This window comes from Corvus moneduloides, chromosome 34 (assembly GCF_009650955.1).
Source record: "Corvus moneduloides isolate bCorMon1 chromosome 34, bCorMon1.pri, whole genome shotgun sequence".
Classification (NCBI taxonomy): Eukaryota; Metazoa; Chordata; class Aves; order Passeriformes; family Corvidae; genus Corvus; species Corvus moneduloides.
In genome coordinates, this window is record NC_045509.1 from 880,746 (window position 1) to 900,258 (window position 19,513).

General features: G+C 57.9%; 1 protein-coding gene across 2 annotated transcripts in view; it reads left to right on the forward strand.

Moving 5' to 3' along the window:
- The first annotated feature begins 639 nt into the window (after positions 1 to 639).
- Positions 640 to 19,513, forward strand: part of SMC1A (structural maintenance of chromosomes 1A) — a 33,810-nt gene continuing 14,936 nt past the window's right edge. For both annotated transcript variants that reach the window (XM_032094836.1, XM_032094837.1), the window contains exons 1-11: positions 640 to 848; positions 1,320 to 1,508; positions 2,819 to 2,931; positions 4,912 to 5,115; positions 5,669 to 5,907; positions 6,788 to 7,046; positions 8,184 to 8,324; positions 8,409 to 8,491; positions 8,951 to 9,158; positions 15,827 to 16,012; positions 18,179 to 18,358. In XM_032094836.1, the coding sequence (XP_031950727.1) occupies positions 740 to 848; positions 1,320 to 1,508; positions 2,819 to 2,931; positions 4,912 to 5,115; positions 5,669 to 5,907; positions 6,788 to 7,046; positions 8,184 to 8,324; positions 8,409 to 8,491; positions 8,951 to 9,158; positions 15,827 to 16,012; positions 18,179 to 18,358 (1,911 nt within the window). In that variant the 5' untranslated portion in view covers positions 640 to 739. The remainder of the gene's footprint in view (positions 849 to 1,319; positions 1,509 to 2,818; positions 2,932 to 4,911; positions 5,116 to 5,668; positions 5,908 to 6,787; positions 7,047 to 8,183; positions 8,325 to 8,408; positions 8,492 to 8,950; positions 9,159 to 15,826; positions 16,013 to 18,178; positions 18,359 to 19,513) is intronic.

The window sequence follows — 19,513 nt, forward strand, 5'->3', positions numbered from 1 at the left end:
TGAAGACAAGTTATTATAATGAATACTCAAGTTATTACTTCGTTTGTCAATCCTTTTTAAATAATAAACTGATTAAGCAGTAAGTGTTTGTGCCACAGGTTACAGTAGAAAAAAGCAACGTAAAAGTAATCAGTATTTAAATAATCACTGTCGAGTAATCATCTGTTACTATAAGTTAACGTACAACTTTGGAATCGTGGAGTCATTCAGATTGGAAAGAACCCCGAGCAATAAATCTTGTCCCAAGGTTTATTGTCGCGATCACCAAGAAACCCGATTTTTATCGAAAATCCCCCAATTTGCGGCCCCCTTTGCCCCCATTGCCTCCCCCCGTTCCCACGGCGACGGGGCGGCCCATTCCACTCCCCCTCCTCCCCCCCTCCCTCCCTCCAGACTTGGTACGTTCCATGCAAATGAGCCCGCTCGCGCCACCAATCCCGCGTTCAAATTGGCGACCAATGGAAAGTTGGAGGGCGGGGTTTAGGCGAAGATTGACAGCAGCGTCAGCCTATCGCGAGGCGTGGCACCACAAAGCCGCCACGGCAAACTGCCGGCCAATGAGCGGCGAGGAGGCGGGGTTAAGGGGAAGATTGACAGCGATGGGAGCCAATCGCGAGGCGCAGCGCCCCGTCCCTCAGCGGCCGCCCCAGCCGCCGCTTTCCCGCCCTCCGGCCGCGGCCCCGGCCTGAGACCCCCGAGACCCCTTCAGACCCCGGGGACCCTCCCGGGATCCCCCAACATGGGCTTCCTGAAGCTCATCGAGATCGAGAACTTCAAGTCGTACAAGGGCCGGCAGATCATCGGGCCCTTCCGCCGCTTCACCGCCATCATCGGCCCCAATGGCTCCGGTGGGTCCCGAGGGGTCTGTGGGGGGGTCCAGGCCGCTCCCGTGATGGTCTGAGGGGAATTCTTCACACCGCCCCGCTCCCTTCTCCCACCCTGTCCGGAGGGATTCCCTGTTCCCTTCCCCCCCCCATTCCCTGGGGTCCCTCCTGAGCTTTGGGGTCCCCCCCCCATTCCCTACAGCCCTCCCTCACCCCCTCCTCACTCCCTGGATCCCCCCTCACCCTCCCCTCAATCCCTTGAGCCCCCCCTCAGCTCCTCCCCCCCATTCCCTGGACTCCCCCCTCGCCTCTCTCCTCTTTCCCTGGGGTCCCCCCTCAATTCCCTGGGGTCCCCACATTCCATGGGGTCCCCCCTCACCAATTCCCGGGGCTCCCCCCCCCATTCCCTGGCTTCCCCCTAAACCCTCCGTTCCCTGGGCTCCCCCATCCCCCTGCAGACCCCCAGATCCCCTGAGCCCCGTGTCCCCCCCCCAGGCAAGTCCAACCTGATGGACGCCATCAGCTTCGTGCTGGGCGAGAAGACGAGCAACCTGCGGGTGAAAACGCTGCGGGATCTGATCCACGGCGCTCCCGTGGGGAAACCCGCGGCCAGCCGGGCCTTCGTCAGCATGGTGTACTCGGAGGAGGGCGCCGAGGACCGGACCTTCGCCCGCGTCATCGTCGGTGCGCGGGAGACACGGATTTGGGGACACTTCTGGGGTTTTTGGGGCTGCTATGGGCGGGTTTGGGGATGGAGCTGTGGGTAAAGGGGGATTTATGGGGTGTCTTGGATGAGATTTGTGGGTTTGGAGGGGCACAGGGGCTGGGGGGGGCACATTTGGGAGGGTTTAGGGGTTGGGGGCATCCTTCTGACCCCCCAAAATCACCCCCAAGCCCCCAGCACAGGCAGCTCCAAGGAGGGGGCCAAGGAGCACACCTTCACCTGCATCAGGGTGGGTGCAAAGGGGGCACATTTGGGGGGTCACAGAGTTGGGGAGGGCACAGTTTAGGGGATTTAGGGTTTGGGGGACACAGTTTACGGTTTGGGGGAGCTGCCGTGGTCCCCTGAAATCCCCAGCAGAGGCAGCTCCATGGAGGGGGCTGAGTGCTGCACCTTCACCCACATCAGTGTGGGTGTAAGGAGGGCACTTTTTGGGTGTCTCAGAGTTTGTGGGACACATTTTGGGGTGTTTAGGGTTTGGGGGAGCCCCTGTGGTCCCCCCAAATTGCCAGCACAGGCAGCTTCGAGGAGGGGCCTGAGGGCTGCACCTCCACCTGCATCAGTGTGGGTATAAGGAGGGCACAGTTTAGGGGGTTTAGGGTTTGGTGGGCACATTTTGGGGGGTTTAGAGGTTGGTGGGGCCCCTCTGACCCCCCAAAATCCCTTTCAAACTCCCCAGCACAGGCAGCTCTGAGGAGGGACCTGAGGGCCACACCTTTGTTTCCTTCAGTGTGAGGACAAGGGGCACATTTTGGGGGGCACAGGGTTGGGGGCCACAGTTTAGAGGGCACATTTTGGGGGTGTTTAGGGTTTGTGGGGCACATTTTGGGTGTGTTTAGGGTTTGGGGGAGCCCCTGTGATCCCCAAAATCCCCCCAGAATCCCCAGCACAGGCAGCTCCAAGGAAGCGCCCGAGGGCTGCACCTTCACCTGCATCAGTGTGGGTATAAGGAGGGCACTTTTTGGGTGTCTCAGAGTTTGTGGGGCACATTTTGGGGGTGTTTAAGGTTTGTGGGGCACATTTTGGGTGTGTCAGGGTTTGTGGGGCACATTTTGGGGGCGTTTAGGGTTTGGGGGAGCCCCTGTGATCCCCAAAATCCCCCCAGAATCCCCAGCACAGGCAGCTCCAAGGAAGCGCCCGAGGGCTGCACCTTCACCCACGTCAGTGTGGGTGTAAGGAGGGCACATTTTGGGTGTCTCAGAGTTTGTGGGGCACATTTTGGGGTGTTTAGGGTTTGGGGGAGCCCCCTGACCCCCCAAAATGCCCATCCCAGGCAGCTCCTCGGAGTACAAGATCAACAACCGGGTGGTGCAGCTGAGCGAGTACAGCGAGGAGCTGGAGAAGCTGGGCATCCTCATCAAGGCCAGGAACTTCCTCGTCTTCCAGGTGAGGGGGGGCTTGGGAAGGGGGTCTGGGCGGATTTGGGGTTTTTTTGGGAGGTTTAGAGGGGCTTTAGGGGGATTTCGGGGCAGGGTGTGGAGGTTTAGGGGAGGTTTTTGGACTCCCAGGCACTGGGGACTCCCATGAGGATTTGGGGGGTTCTTCTCCCCCCTCATCCCCCCCCCCAGGCATCCTCCAGCCCCCCGTGGGGATTTGGGGGCCTCAGGTGAGGATTTGGGGACCCCCGACCTCCCCCCCTTTTCACAGGGGGCCACGAAGGACCCCGAGGTGCTGATGGAGGGGGGGTCAGCCCCTCCCAGGAACTGCCCCTTCCCTGAGGGAGACCCCAGCCCCCCAATGTGGATTTGGGGGGGTCTCCCCGAACCCCCCTCCCCACAGGGATCCCCCAGACTCCCCCAAGGATTTGGGGACCCCCCTGACCCCCCTTTTCCCGGGGTGCCATGGAATCCATGGCCATGAAGGACCCACAGGAGTGCCTGGTGCTGGTTGGGATCGGCCACTCCTGGGAGACCCCAGCCCCCTGTGGGGATTTGGGGGGGGTCTCCCCACATCCCCCATCCCCACTGGGATTCCCCACCCCCCGTGGGGATTTGGGGACCCCCCTGACCCCCCTTTTCCCGGGGTGCCATGGAATCCATGGCCACGAAGGACCCACAGGAGTGCCTGGTGCTGGTTGGGATCGGCCCCTTCCGGGACCTGCCCTTCCCCATTAGGATCTCCCACCTCCACATCAGGATTTGGGGAGCACCCTGTCAGGATTTGGGGAGCACCCCTGGGGGTTTTGGGGCCTCCCTGACTCCCCTTTTCCTGAGGAGCCGTGGAGTCCATCCCCACGAGGAACCCGAAGGAGCACACAGCGCCGTTCGAGGAGATCAGCCGCTCCCTGTGGGGATTTGGGGACTCCTCACGGGGATCTGGGGACTCCTCACAGGGATTTAAGGACCCTCAGCGGGGATTTAAGGATCTCTCAGGGATTTAGGATCGCCCTGAGCCCGTTATTCCCACAGGGGGCCGTGGAATCCATGGCCGTGAAGGACCCACGGGAGCTCACGGTGCCGTTCAAGGAGATCAGCCCCTCCCCATGGGAATCCCCCTGGCCCTGCAGGGATTTAGGGACCCCCTCAAAGGGATTTAGGGATTCCCTGTTAAGATTTAGGACCATCCCTGACTCCCATTTTCCTGGGGAGCCGTGGAGTCCATCCCCACGAGGAACCCGAAGGAGCGCACGGCGCTGTTCGAGGAGATCAGCCGCTCCCTGTGGGGATTTAGGGATCCCTGACAGGATTTAGGGACCCCAATGGGGATTTAGGGATCCCTGACAGGATTTAGGGACCCCCAGTGGGGATTTAGGGAGCTCTGACAGGATTTAGGGACCCCAGTGAGGATTTAGGGAACTCTGACAGGATTTAGGGAACTCTGACAGGATTTAGGGACCCCAGTGAGGATTTAGGGATCCCTGACAGGATTTAGGGAACTCTGACAGGATTTAGGGACCCCCAGTGGGGATTCAGGGATCCTTGACAGGATTTAGGGACCCCAGTAGGGATTTAGGGAGCTCTGACAGGATTTAGGGACCCCCAGTGGGGATTTAGGGAACTCTGGCAGGATTTAGGGACCCCAGTGAGGATTTAGGGATCCCTGGCAGGATTTAGGGACCCCCAGTGAGGATTTAGGGATCTCTCTCAGGGATTTAGGGACCCCAGTTAGGATTTAGGAATCCCTGGCTGGATTTAGGGACCCCAGTGAGGATTTAGGGATCTCTCTCAGGGATTTAGGGACCCCAGTGAGGATTTAGGAATCCCTGACAGGATTTAGGGACCCCAGTGGGGATTTTGGGAATCCCTGACAGGATTTAGGGACCCCCAGTGGGGATTTAGGGATCCCTGACAGGATTTAGGGACCCCAGTGAGGATTTAGGGATCTCTCTCAGGGATTTAGGGACCCCTGACCCCGTTATTTTTTCAGGGAGCCGTGGAATCCATCGCCATGAAGAACCCGAAGGAGCGCACGGCGCTGTTCGAGGAGATCAGCCGCTCCGGGGAGCTGGCCCCCGAGTACGACAAGCGCAAGAAGGAGATGGTGAAGGCCGAGGAGGACACGCAGTTCAACTACCACCGCAAGAAGAACATTGCTGCCGAGCGCAAGGAGGCCAAGCAGGAGAAGGAGGAGGTGGGGAACGCTCAGAATCCCGGGAAAAGCGGGTTTGGTGTCAAACAGCGATGGGTGGGGACGGGAGCGGGGCTGGAATGGGGTGGTGGAAGCGATTCCGGATGGTCCCTGAGGAGCTTGGGGAGGGCAAAGGGAAGGAGGGAAGGGGGTGAGGGAGATTCTTGTGTTCCTGTTGGGAAGGAGGGAAAGGAATGAGGGAGAGTTCCTTGTTGAGTTGTGGAAAAAGGGGAAGGATGGAGAGGGAAGGAGCGAGGGAGATTTCCCTGTGAAATCCCGGGGAAAGATGGGAAAGGAGTGCGGGAGATCCTCCCATAGAGTGATGGAAAAAGGGTCAGGAGGGGGAAGGGAAGGAGGGAAAGGAACGAGGGAGACTCTGTTGTTGAGTCATGGAAAAAGAGAAAGGATGGGAAAGAGAAGGAATGAGGGAGAGTTCCCTGTGAAATCCTGGGCCCATCCCTGGGTTCAGGAAGCTCCTGGGCAGAGCCAGGGCCGAGCCCCGGGCCCGGGAAGCTCCGGGTGGCTCCCATCCCACGTCCCCTCCGTGCCCCCGCAGGCGGATCGGTACCAGCGCCTCAAGGACGAGGTGGTTCGGGCCCAGGTGCAGCTGCAGCTCTTCAAACTCTTCCACAACGAGGCCGAGATCGAGAAGCTCAACAAGGAGCTGGGGCTGAAGAACCGCGAGATCGACAAGGACAAGAAGAGGATGGACAGGGTGGAGGACGAGCTCAAGGACCGCAAGAAGGAGCTGGGCAAGATGATGAGGGAGCAGCAGCAGATCGAGAAGGAGATCAAGTGAGCTGGGCCGGGGGAATCCCAGGAAATCCCGGGATTTGGGGGCTCGGGGAGTGTTGGGGTGGGGTGGGAAATCCGCCTGGTTCCAACCGCCCTTGCCCTGGGCAGGGGAACTCCACAGACCAGGTTGTTCCAAGTGTTATCCAGCCACAGCTGGACAATCCCAGCTTTCCCAGCCTGTCTCCATAGGGGAAGGGCTCTGGAATCCTGGAATACTTGGGGTTGGAATGAGTTAAAAATGGGGTTAGAGCTCATGTGGGTTCATCCCCCACCGTGGGCAGGGAACCTTCCAGGGAGCTCATCCCACCCCAGCCGGGCAGTCCCAGCTTTCCCAGCCCTTGGGTTTGGGTTGGAAAGGACCTTGAAGGGAGATTTCCTTCCAGCGCCTCCAGAGCCCCTTTGGGATTTCAGCTCGGGATTGGGGCCGATCCCAGCTCCAGGATCCCTTCCTGGAGAAGCTCTCATGGGGCTCAGTGGGTGCATCCCAGGATTTTGGGATTTCTCAACCCTGGTGATTCCCTGATTTCCATGATTTTTGCTCAATCTGGGTGTTTCCAAAGGGTGCATTCCCTGTTCTCGGGCTGGATGTGGGAATTCCTCCCTACTTGGTGGGAAAATCCACCCCCAAGCCCCACAGACCAGTTTCCCCAGTTCCCCCAGTCCCCAGCACTGCTCCAAAATCGATCCCAAACCTCTCAGGCTCCATTAATTCTGGGAAAATCCATGAAACTCCTTTCCCAACGCCCTCCTAGTGGTTCTCCCATGGGATTATCCCGTTGTGGGGAGGGGAGGATGCAGCAAACCCCAACTGGGCACCGGCACCACCCCAAAACCGGGGAGGGACTTCCCTGGGGGGGCTTCATCCGGGGGTTTTCCGCAGGGAGAAGGACTCGGAGCTGAACCAGAAGCGGCCCCAGTACATCAAGGCCAAGGAGAACACGTCCCACAAGATCAAGAAGCTGGAGGCGGCGCGGAAGTCGCTGCAGAACGCCCAGAAGCAGTACAAGAAACGCAAGGCAGACATGGACGAGCTGGAGAAGGAGATGCTCTCCGTGGAGAAATCCCGGCAGGAGTTCGAGGAGCGCATGGAGGAGGAGAGCCAGAGCCAGGGGAGAGACCTGACCCTGGAGGAGAACCAGGTACGGGATGGGCCCGTGGGGTTTGGGGAGGGAAAAACAGAGCCGGGGAATCTCACCCTGGAGCAGAACCAGGTACGGGATGGTCCTGTGGGGTTTGGGGATTTTGGGAAAGGAGCAGAGCCAGAGCCAAGGGAGAGACCTGACCCTGGAGGAGAACCAGGTATGGGATGGTCCTGTGGGATTTGGGGATGGAGGGCTGGGAAAACAAAGCCAGAGCCAGGGCAGGGACCTGACCCTGGAGGAGAACCAGGTACAGGATGGTCCCATGGGATTTGGGGATTTTGGGAAAGGAGCAGAGCCAGAGCCAGGGGAGAGACCTGACCCTGGAGGAGAACCAGGTACAGGATGGTCCCATGGGATTTGGGGATTTTGGGAAAGGAGCAGAGCCAGAGCCAGGGGAGAGACCTGACCCTGGAGGAGAACCAGGTATGGGATGGTCCTGTGGGATTTGGGAAGGGAAAAACAGAGCCAGGGGAATCTCACCCTGGAGCAGAACCAGGTACGGGATGGTCCTGTGGGATTTAGGGATTTTGGGAAAGGAGCAGAGCCAGAGCCAAGGGAGAGACCTGACCCTGGAGGAGAACCAGGTACAGGATGGTCCCATGGGATTTGGGGATAAAAAAACAGAGCCAGGGCCGGGATCTCACCCTGGAGCAGAACGAGGTACGGGATGGTCCTGTGGGATTTGGGGATTTTGGGAAAGGAGCAGAGCCAGAGGCAGGGGAGAGACCTGACCCTGGAGATCCAGGTGGGATTTGGGGATGGAGAAACAGAGCCAGAGCAGGGCAGGAATCTCACTGTGGAGGAGAACCAGGTACGGGCTGCTCCAGGTGGGATTTGGGGAGGGATGGAGGAGCAGAGCCCCGGCCCAGGCCCTGAGCTGCCCCTGGAGCTCCCTCCGTGCTGATCCCGTGGGGTTTGGGATGGGATGGGATGGGATGGAATGGGATGGGATGGGATGGGACGGGACGGGACGGGATGGGATGGGATGGGATGGAAGAGCAGAGCCCTGCTCCCTCCACGCTGATCCCGTGGGGTTTGGGATGGGATGGGATGGGACGGGATGGGATGGGATGGGATGGGATGGAAGAGCAGAGCCCTGCTCCCTCCACGCTGATCCCGTGGGGTTTGGGACAGGTGAAGAAGTACCACCGGCTGAAGGAGGAGGCCAGCAAGCGCGCGGCCACGCTGGCCCAGGAGCTCGAGAAGTTCAACCGCGACCAAAAAGCCGACCAGGACCGGCTGGACCTGGAGGAGAGGAAGAAGGTGGAGACTGAGGTGAGCTGGGGGTCCCCAAAGCCCCTCCAGGACCCCCAGAGCCCCCCTGGCACCCCCTGATCCCCCCGTCCCCTCTGTCCCCAGGCCAAGATCAAGCAGAAGCTGCGGGAGATCGAGGAGAACCAGAAGCGCATCGAGAAGCTCGAGGAGTACATCGCCACCAGCAAGTGGGTCCCGTGTCCCCAGGGGGCTGGAGGGGTCCCCAAGGGGTCCCTGAGGGGTCTCATGTCCCCATCACTGTCCCCAAGGTGTCCCCAGGGGGCTGGAGGGTCCCTGAGGGGTCTCATGTCCCCATGTCCCTGTCCCCAGGGGGCTGGAGGGGTCCTCAAGGGGTCCCTGAGGGGTCTCGTGTCCCCATGTCCCTGTCCCCAAGCTGTGCCCGCTCCCCACCACCCCCTTTTTGTGTCCTCAAGGTGCTCCCTGAAGTGTCCCAAACCCCCTTTGTGCCCCCAGGCAGTCCCTGCAGGAGCAGAAGAGGCTGGGATTGACCCCCTAAACCCCCCCAAATCCCCCCAAATCCCCATTTCCCCCCCCAGACAATCCCTGGAGGAGCAGAAGAGGCTCCAGGGGCTGGGATTGAACCCCAAACCCCCCCAAACCCCCCCAAATCCCCGTTTCCCCCCCAGGCAGTCCCTGGAGGAGCAGAAGCGGCTCGAGGGCGAGCTGACCGAGGAGGTGGAGCTGGCCAAGCGCCGCATCGACGAGATCAACAAGGAGCTGAACCAGGTGATGGAGCAGCTCGGGGACGCCCGCATCGACCGCCAGGAGAGCAGCCGGCAGCAGCGCAAGGCCGAGATCATGGACAGCATCAAACGCCTCTACCCCGGCTCCGTGGTGAGGGACCCCAAAAACCGCCCCAAAACTGCCCCAAAACCACAGAAACTGCCCCAAAACTGCCCCAGGAACTGCCCCAAAAACTGCCCCAAAAACTGCCCCAAAACTGCCCCAAAACCACAGAAACTGCCCCAAAACTGCCCCAAAAACTGCCCCAAAAACTGCCCCCAAAACTGCCCCAAAACCACAGAAACTGCCCCAAAACTGCCCCCAGAAACTGCCCCAAAACTGCCCCCAAAACTGCCCCAAAACCACAGAAACTGCCCCAAAACTGCCCCAAAAACTGCCCCAAAACCACAGGAACTGCCCCAGGAACTGCCCCCAGAAACTGCCCCAAAAACTGCCCCCAAAACTGCCCCAAAACCACAGGAACTGCCCCAGGAACTGCCCCAGGAACTGCCCCAAAAACTGCCCCAAAACTGCCCCAAAACCACAGAAACTGCCCCAAAACTGCCCCAAAAACTGCCCCAAAACTGCCCCCAAAACTGCCCCAAAACCACAGAAACTGCCCCAAAACTGCCCCAAAAACTGCCCCAAAACTGCCCCCAAAACTGCCCCAAAACCACAGAAACTGCCCCAAAACTGCCCCAAAACCACAGAAACTGCCCCAAAACTGCCCCCAGAAACTGCCCCAAAAACTGCCCCAAAACCACAGAAACTGCCCCAAAACTGCCCCCAGAAACTGCCCCAGAAACTGCCCCAAAAACTGCCCCCAAAACTGCCCCAAAACCACAGAAACTGCCCCAAAACCACAGAAACTGCCCCAAAACTGCCCCCAGAAACTGCCCCAAAAACTGCCCCCAAAAACTGCCCCAAAACCACAGAAACTGCCCCAAAACCACAGAAACTGCCCCAAAACTGCCCCCAGAAACTGCCCCAAAAACTGCCCCCAAAACTGCCCCCAGAAACTGCCCCAGAAACTGCCCCAAAAACTGCCCCAAAACCACAGAAACTGCCCCAGAAACTGCCCCCAGAAACTGCCCCAAAAACTGCCCGAAAACCACAGGAACTGCCCCCAGAAACTGCCCCAAAAACTGCCCCAAAATGCCCCAAAACTGCCCCAGAAACTGCCCCAAAACCACAGAAACTGCCCCAAAACTGCCCCAAAACCACAGGAACTGCCCCAGGAACTGCCCCCAGAAACTGCCCCAAAAACTGCCCCCAAAACTGCCCCAAAACCACAGAAACTGCCCCAAAACCACAGAAACTGCCCCAAAACTGCCCCCAAAAACTGCCCCAAAACTGCCCCAAAAAACTGCCCCAAAACCACAGAAACTGCCCCAAAACCACAGAAACTGCCCCAAAACTGCCCCAGAAACTGCCCCAAAAACTGCCCCCAAAAACTGCCCCAAAACCACAGAAACTGCCCCAAAAACCACAGAAACTGCCCCAAAACTGCCCCCAGAAACTGCCCCAAAAACTGCCCCAAAAAACTGCCCCAAAACCACAGAAACTGCCCCAAAACCACAGAAACTGCCCCAAAACTGCCCCCAGAAACTGCCCCAAAAACTGCCCCAAAAACTGCCCCAAAACCACAGAAACTGCCCCAAAACTGCCCCCAGAAACTGCCCCAAAAACTGCCCCCAAAAACTGCCCCAAAACCACAGAAACTGCCCCAAAACCACAGAAACTGCCCCAGGAACTGCCCCAGGAACTGCCCCAAAAACTGCCCCAGAACCACAGGAACTGCCCCAGGAACTGCCCCCAGAAACTGCCCCAAAAACTGCCCCCAAAACTGCCCCCAGAAACTGCCCCAGAAACTGCCCCAAAAACTGCCCCAAAACCACAGAAACTGCCCCAGAAACTGCCCCCAGAAACTGCCCCAAAAACTGCCCGAAAACCACAGGAACTGCCCCCAGAAACTGCCCCAAAAACTGCCCCAAAATGCCCCAAAACTGCCCCAGAAACTGCCCCAAAACCACAGAAACTGCCCCAAAACTGCCCCAAAACTGCCCCAAAACCACAGGAACTGCCCCAGGAACTGCCCCAGAAACTGCCCCAAAAACTGCCCCAAAACCACAGAAACTGCCCCAAAACCACAGAAACTGCCCCAAAACTGCCCCCAGAAACTGCCCCAAAAACTGCCCCCAAAACTGCCCCAAAACCACAGAAACTGCCCCAAAACCACAGAAACTGCCCCAAAACTGCCCCCAAAAACTGCCCCAAAACTGCCCCAAAAACTGCCCCAAAACCACAGAAACTGCCCCAAAACCACAGAAACTGCCCCAAAACTGCCCCCAGAAACTGCCCCAAAAACTGCCCCCAAAAACTGCCCCAAAACCACAGAAACTGCCCCAAAACCACAGAAACTGCCCCAAAACTGCCCCAAAAACTGCCCCAAAAACTGCCCCAAAAACTGCCCCAAAACCACAGAAACTGCCCCAAAACCACAGAAACTGCCCCAAAACTGCCCCCAGAAACTGCCCCAAAAACTGCCCCAAAAACTGCCCCAAAACCACAGAAACTGCCCCAAAACTGCCCCCAGAAACTGCCCCAAAAACTGCCCCCAAAAACTGCCCCAAAACCACAGAAACTGCCCCAGGAACTGCCCCAGGAACTGCCCCAAAACTGCCCCAGAACCACAGGAACTGCCCCAGGAACTGCCCCCAGAAACTGCCCCAAAATGCCCCAAAACTGCCCCAAAACCACAGGAACTGCCCCAGAAACTGCCCCAAAAACTGCCCCAAAAACTGCCCCAAAACCACAGGAACTGCCCCAGAAACTGCCCCCAGAAACTGCCCCAAAAACTGCCCCAAAACCACAGAAACTGCCCCAGAAACTGCCCCCAGAAACTGCCCCAAAACTGCCCCAAAACCACAGAAACTGCCCCAAAAACTGCCCCAAAAACTGCCCCAAAAACTACCCCAGAAACTGCCCCAAAACCCCAGAAACTGCCCCAAAAACTGCCCCAAACCCACAGAAACTGCCCCAAAACTGCCCCAAAACCACAGAAACTCCCCCAAAAACTGCCCCAAACCCACAGAAACTGCCCCAAAAACTGCCCCAAAACCACAGAAACTGCCCCAAAACTGCCCCAAACCCCCCAAAACTGCCCCAAAACCCCAAAATGTGTGACCCAAAACCCCAAAATGTGTGCTCCAAAACCCCAGAAACTGCCCCAAAAACTGCCCCCAAACCCCAGAAACTGCCCCAAAACCCTGAAATATGTGCCCCGGAACCCCAAATACGTGTGCCCCAAAACCCCAAAATGTGTGCCCCTAAACCCCAAAAACCGCCCCCAAACCCCTCACCTGAACCCCAAATCCACGGCGAATGAAACCCCACATCTGGGTCCCAAAAATTATCCCAAAACCCCTCAGCTGAACCCCAGCTGTGTGGTGAGGGACACCCCAAAATGTGTGCCCCAAAACCCCAAAAACTGCCCCAAAACCCCAAAATATGTGCCCTGGAACCCCAAAATGTGTGCCCCAAAAACCCCAAAATGTGTGCCCCAAAACCTGCCCCAAAACCCAAAAATATGTGCCCTGGAGCCCCAAGAACGGCCCCAAAACCCCAAAATGTGTGCCCCAAAACCCCAAAATGTGTGCCCCAAAAACCCAAATATGTGTGCCCCAAAACCCCAGAATGTGTGCCCCAAAACTCCAAAAACTGCCCCAAAACCCCAAATATGTGACCCCAAAACTGCCCCAAAACCCCCAAAACTGCCCCAAAACCCCAAAATGTGTGCCCCGGAACCCCAAAAACTGCCCCACAACCCCAAAATGTGTGCCCCAAAACCCCAAAATATGTGCCCTGGAACCCCAAAAACTGCCCCACAACCCCAAAATGTGTGCCCCAAAACCCCAAAATATGTGCCCTGGAACCCCAAAAACTGCCCCACAACCCCAAATGTGTGCCCCCAAGCCCCCAAAAACTGCCCCAAAACCCCAAAATGTGTGCCCTGGAACCCCAAAAACTGCCCCACAACCCCAAAATGTGTGCCCCAAAACCCCAAAAACTTCCCCTAAACGGCTCAGCTGAACCCCAGATCCGTGGTGTGGGAAACCCCAAATCTGGTCCCCAAAAACTGCCCCGAAACAGCCCCAGACCCCTCCCCTGAACACCCCAAATGTGTGCCCTGGAACCCCAAAAATGCGTGCCCCAAAAGCTGCCCCCAACCCCCTCAGCTGAACCCCAAATCCGTGGTGAGGGACACCCCAAACGCGGACCCCAAATCCGGAACCCCAAATCCGTTCCCCGAAATCTGCGCCCCAAGCCCCGCCCGGGCCCCTCACCTGCCCCCGGCTCTGCGACCCCTTCAGCCCCGTTTTGGGGTTCCTCTCCTCATTTCTGGGGTGCCCAACCCCATTTCTGAGCTCCCTGATCCCATTTCTGAGCTCCCTGACCCCATATCTGCTGTCCCTGACCCCATTTCTGCTGTCCCCAAACCCATTTCTGAGCTCCCTGACCCCATTTCTGAGCTCCCTGACCCCATTTCTGAGCTCCCTGACCCCATATCTGCTGTCCCTGACCCCATAACTCCTGTCCCTGACCCCATACCTGCTGTCCCTGACCCCATTTCCGAGGTCCCTGACCCCATAACTCCTGTCCCTGACCCCATACCTGCTGTCCCTGATCCCATTTCCGAGGTCCCTGACCCTATAACTCCTGTCCCTGACCCCATAACTCCTGTCCCCCCTCAGTACGGCCGCCTCATTGACCTGTGCCAGCCCACGCAGAAGAACCTGACCCCATTTCCGATGTCCCCAAACCCATTTCTGAGGACCCTGACCCCGTAGCTGCGGTCCCTGACCCCATACCTCCTGTCCCTGACCCCATACCTCCTGTCCCTGATCCCATTTCCGAGGTCCCTGACCCTATAACTCCTGTCCCTGACCCCATAACTCCTGTCCCTGACCCCATAACTCCTGTCCCCCCTCAGTACGGCCGCCTCAGCGCCCTGTGCCAGCCCACGCAGAAGAACCTGACCCCATTTCCGATGTCCCCAAACCCATTTCTGAGGACCCTGACCCCGTAGCTGCTGTCCCTGACCCCATACCTCCTGTCCCTGACCCCATACCTCCTGTCCGTGACCCCATACCTGCTGTCCCTGATCCCATTTCCGAGGTCCCTGACCCTATAACTCCTGTCCCTGACCCCATAACTCCTGTCCCCCCTCAGTACGGCCGCCTCATTGACCTGTGCCAGCCCACGCAGAAGAACCTGACCCCATTTCCGATGTCCCCAAACCCATTTCTGAGGACCCTGACCCCGTAGCTGCGGTCCCTGACCCCATACCTCCTGTCCGTGACCCCATACCTGCTGTCCCTGACCCCATTTCCGAGGTCCCTGACCCCATATCTGGTGTCCCTGACCCCATACCAGCTGTCCCTGACCCCGTATCGGGTGTCCCTGACCCCATACCTGCTGTCCCTGACCCCATATCTGCTGTCCCTGACCCCATAACTCCTGTCCCTGACCCTATAACTCCTGTCCCTGACCCTATAACTCCTGTCCCCCCCCTCAGTACGGCCGCCTCAGCACCCTGTGCCAGCCCACGCAGAAGATCCTGACCCCATTTCCGATGTCCCCAAACCCATTTCTGAGGACCCTGACCCCATTTCTGAGGTCCCTGACCCCATACCTCCTGTCCCTGACCCCATACCTGCTGTCCCTGATCCCATTTCCGAGGTCCCTGACCCTATAACTCCTGTCCCTGACCCCATACCTCCTGTCCGTGACCCCATACCTGCTGTCCCTGACCCCATTTCCGAGGTCCCTGACCCCATATCTGGTGTCCCTGACCCCATACCAGCTGTCCCTGACCCCGTATCGGGTGTCCCTGACCCCATACCTGCTGTCCCTGACCCCATATCTCCTGTCCCCCCCTCAATACGGCCGCCTCAGTGCCTTGTGCCAGCCCACGCAGAAGAACCTGACCCCATTTCCGATGTCCCGAAACCCATTTCTGAGGACCCTGACCCCGTAGCTGCTGTCCCTGACCCCGTAGCTGCTGTCCCTGACCCCATACCTGCTGTCCCTGACCCCGTAGCTGCTGTCCCTGACCCCATACCTCCTGTCCCTGACCCCATACCTCCTGTCCCTGACCCCATTTCCAAGGTCCCTGACCCCATACCTCCTGTCCCTGACCCCATTTCCAAGGTCCCTGACCCCATAACTCCTGTCCCTGACCCCATAACTCCTGTCCCCCCTCAGTACGGCCGCCTCAGCACCCTGTGCCAGCCCACGCAGAAGAACCTGACCCCATTTCCGATGTCCCCAAACCCATTTCTGAGCTCCCTGACCCCGTATCTGCTGTCCCTGACCCCATACCTGCTGTCCCTGACCCCATACGTGCTGTCCCTGACCCCATATCTCCTGTCCCTGACCCTATAACTCCTGTCCCATCTCAGTACAGCCGCCTCAGCGCCCTGTGCCAGCCCACGCAGAAGAACCTGACCCCATTTCCGATGTCCCCTAACCCACTTCTGAGGACCCTGACCCCGTATCTGCTGTCCCTGACCCCATAACTCCTGTCCCTGACCCTATAACTCCTGTCCCCCCCCTCAGTACGGCCGCCTCAGCACCCTGTGCCAGCCCACGCAGAAGAACCTGACCCCATTTCTGATGTCCCCAAACCCATTTCTGAGGTCCCTGACCCCGTATCTGCTGTCCCTGACCCCATAACTCCTGTCCCTGACCCTATAACTCCTGTCCCCCCCGTGCAGTACGGCCGCCTCATTGACCTGTGCCAGCCCACGCAGAAGAAGTACCAGATCGCCGTGACCAAGGTGCTGGGCAAGAACATGGACGCCATCATCGTGGACTCGGAGAAGACGGGCAGGGACTGCATCCAGTACATCAAGGAGCAGCGCGGGGAGCCCGAGACCTTCCTGCCCCTCGATTACCTCGAGGTGCGGCCCTAAAACGGGGTTTGGGGTCAGCAGGGACCCTGTGAGGGCTTTGGGGTCAGCAGGGACCCTGTGAGGGCTTTGGGGTCAGCAGGGGACTGAGACCTTCCTGCCTGTCAACTGCCTCGAGGTGCGGCCCTAAAACAGGGTTTGGGGTCAGCAGGGACCCTCTGAGGGGTTTGGGGAGCCCGAGACCTTCCTGCCCCTCGATTACCTCGAGGTGCGACCCCAAAATGGGGTTTGGGGTCAGCAGGGACCCTGTGAGGGCTTTGGGGAGCCCGAGACATTCCTGCCCCTCGACTGCCTCGAGGTGTGACCCTAAAACGGGCTCTGGGGTCAGCAGGAGGTTTGGGGAGCCCAAGACCTTCCTGCCCCTCAACTATCTCGAGGTGGGGGCCCTAAAATGGGGTTTGGGGTCAGCAGGGACCCTCTGAGGGCTTTGGGGTCAGCAGGGGACTGAGACCTTCCTGCCCCTCGACTGCCTCGAGGTGTGACCCTAAAACGGGGTTTGGGGTCAGCAGGGACCCTCTGAGGGGTTTGGGGTCAGCAGGGGACCCAAAAATGAGGTTTGGGGTCAGCAGGGACCCTCTGAGGGGTTTGGGGTCAGCAGGGACCCTGTCAGGGGTTTGGGGTCAGCAGGGGACTGAGACCTACCTCGAGGTGTGACCCCAAAACGGTGTTTGGCGTTCCCAGGGGATTTGGGGAGCCCGAGACCTTCCTGCCCCTCGACTGCCTCGAGGTGCGACCCCAAAATGGGGTTTGGGGTCAGCAGGGGCCTTGTGAGGGGTTTGGGGGCCCCAGAGCTGACCCCGATTTTGGGGGTGCCCTGGTGAAGCCCGCGGATGAGGAGCTGTGGGGGAATTTGGGTGCCCTGTTTTAGGGTTCTGAGCCCGATTTGGGATTGTGACCCCATTTTTGGGGTTCTGAGCCCGATTTGGGGTTGTGACCCCATTTTTGGGTTCCTGACCCCACCATCTTTGGGGTTCCAGGTCAGACCCACAGATGAGAAGCTTCAGGAGCTGCGGGGAGTTTGGGTGCCCTGTTTTGGGTTTATAACCCCGTTTTTGGGGTCCTGACGCTGATTTGGGGTTCTGACCCTGATTTGGGATTGTGACCCCATTTTTGGGGTTCTGAGCCCGATTTGGGATTGTGACCCCATTTTTGGGTTCCTGACCCCCCATCTTTGGGGTTCCAGGTCAGACCCACAGATGAGAAGCTGTGGGAGCTGCGGGTGGGGTTTGGGGGCCCTGTTTTGGGTTCCTGACTCCATTTTTGGGGTTCTGACCCCAATTTGGGATTGCTCCCCCATTTTTGGGGTTCCTGACCCCCTGATTTTGGGGCTCCAGGTGAAGCCCATGGAGGAGAAGCTGCGGGGGGTTTGGGTGCCTTGTTTTAGGTCCCTGACTCCATTTTTGGGTTTACAACCCCCTCATTTTTTGGGGGCCTGACCCCGATTTGGGCTTTCGGCCCCATTTTTGGGTTTATAACCCCGCAGCTTTGGGTTTTCAGCTGAAACCCACAGACAAGAAGCTGCAGGAGCTCCTGGGAGAGTTTGGGTGCTCATTTTTGGGGTTTTACCCTATTTTTGGGGTCCTGACACTGATTTGGGATCGTCACCCCATTTTTGGGTTTATAACCCCCCCGTTTTTGGGGTCCCAGGTGAAGCCCCACCAATGAGAAGCTGTGGGGGGTTTGGGTGCCGTGTTTGGGGTTTTAACCCCATTTTTGGGGTCCTGACCCCTCCATTTTTGGGGTTCCAGGTGAACGAGAAGCTGTTCCACCAATGAGAAGCTGTGGGGGGTTTGGGTGCCTTGTTTGGGGTTTTAACCCCATTTTTGGGTTTATAACCCCCCCGTTTTTGGGGTCCCAGGTGAAGCCCCACCGATGAGAAGCTGTGGGGGTTTGGGTGCCGTGTTTGGGGTTTTAACCCCATTTTTGGGGTCCTGCCCCCCCCAATGTGGGGTCCCAGGTGAAGCCCCACCGATGAGAAGCTGTGGGGGTTTGGGTGCCTTGTTTGGGGTTTTAACCCCATTTTTGGGGTCCTGCCCCCCCCAATTTGGGGTCCCAGGTGAAGCCCCACCAATGAGAAGCTGAGGGGGGTTTGGGTGCCCTGTTTGGGGTTTTAACCCCATTTTTGGGGTTCTGACCCCCCCGTTTTTGGGGTTCCAGGTGAAGCCCACGGACGAGAAGCTGCGGGAGCTGCGGGGGGCCAAGCTGGTGATCGATGTGATCCGCTACGAGCCGCCCCACATCAAGAAGGCGCTGCAGTTCGCCTGCGGGAACGCGCTGGTGTGCGACAACGTGGAGGACGCCAGGAGGATCGCCTTCGGGGGGCACCAGCGGCACAAGGTACCCCAAAAACGGCCCCAAAAACACCCCAGAACCACCCCAAAAAATCCCCAAAAACACCCCAGAACCACCCCAAAAATATCCCCAAAACTGCCAAAAAATATCCCCAAAAACACCCCAAAAATCCCCCAAAACACCCCAAAAATATCCCCAAAGCACCGCAGAACCACCCCAAAAATATCCCCAAAACCAGCCCAAAAATATTCCCAAAAACACCTCAAAAATATCCCCAAAACACCGCAGAACCACCCCAAAAATATCCCCAAACCACCCCAAAAATATCCCCAAAAACACCCCAAAAATATCCCCAAAAACACCCCAGAACCACCCCAAAAATATCCCCAAAAACACCCCAAAAGTATCCCCAAAACACCCCAAAAATATCCCCAAAACACCCCAGAACCACCCCAAAAATATCCCCAAAAACACCCCAAAAATATCCCCAAAACACCCCAGAACCACCCCAAAAATATCCCCAAAAACACCCCAAAAATATCCTCAAAGCACCGCAGAACCACCCCAAAAATATCCCCAAACCACCCCAAAAATATCCCCAAAAACACCCCAAAAATATCCCCAAAACACCCCAGAACCACCCCAAAAATATCCCCAAAAACACCCCAAAAATATCCCCAAAACACCCCAGAACCACCCCAAAAATATCCCCAGAAACACCCCAAAAATATCCCCAAAACACCCCAGAACCACCCCAAAAATATCCCCAGAAACACCCCAAAAATATCCCCAAAACACCCCAGAACCACCCCAAAAATATCCCCAGAAACACCCCAAAAATATCCCCAAAACACCCCAGAACCACCCCAAAAATATCCCCAGAAACACCCCAAAAATATCCCCAAAACACCCCAGAACCACCCCAAAAATATCCCCAAAAACACCCCAAAAATATCCCCAAAACACCCCAGAACCACCCCAAAAATATCCCCAGAAACACCCCAAAAATATCCCCAAAACACCCCAGAACCACCCCAAAAATATCCCCAGAAACACCCCAAAAATATCCCCAAAACACCCCAGAACCACCCCAAAAATATCCCCAGAAACACCCCAAAAATATCCCCAAAACACCCCAGAACCACCCCAAAAATATCCCCAGAAACACCCCAAAAATATCCCCAAAACACCCCAGAACCA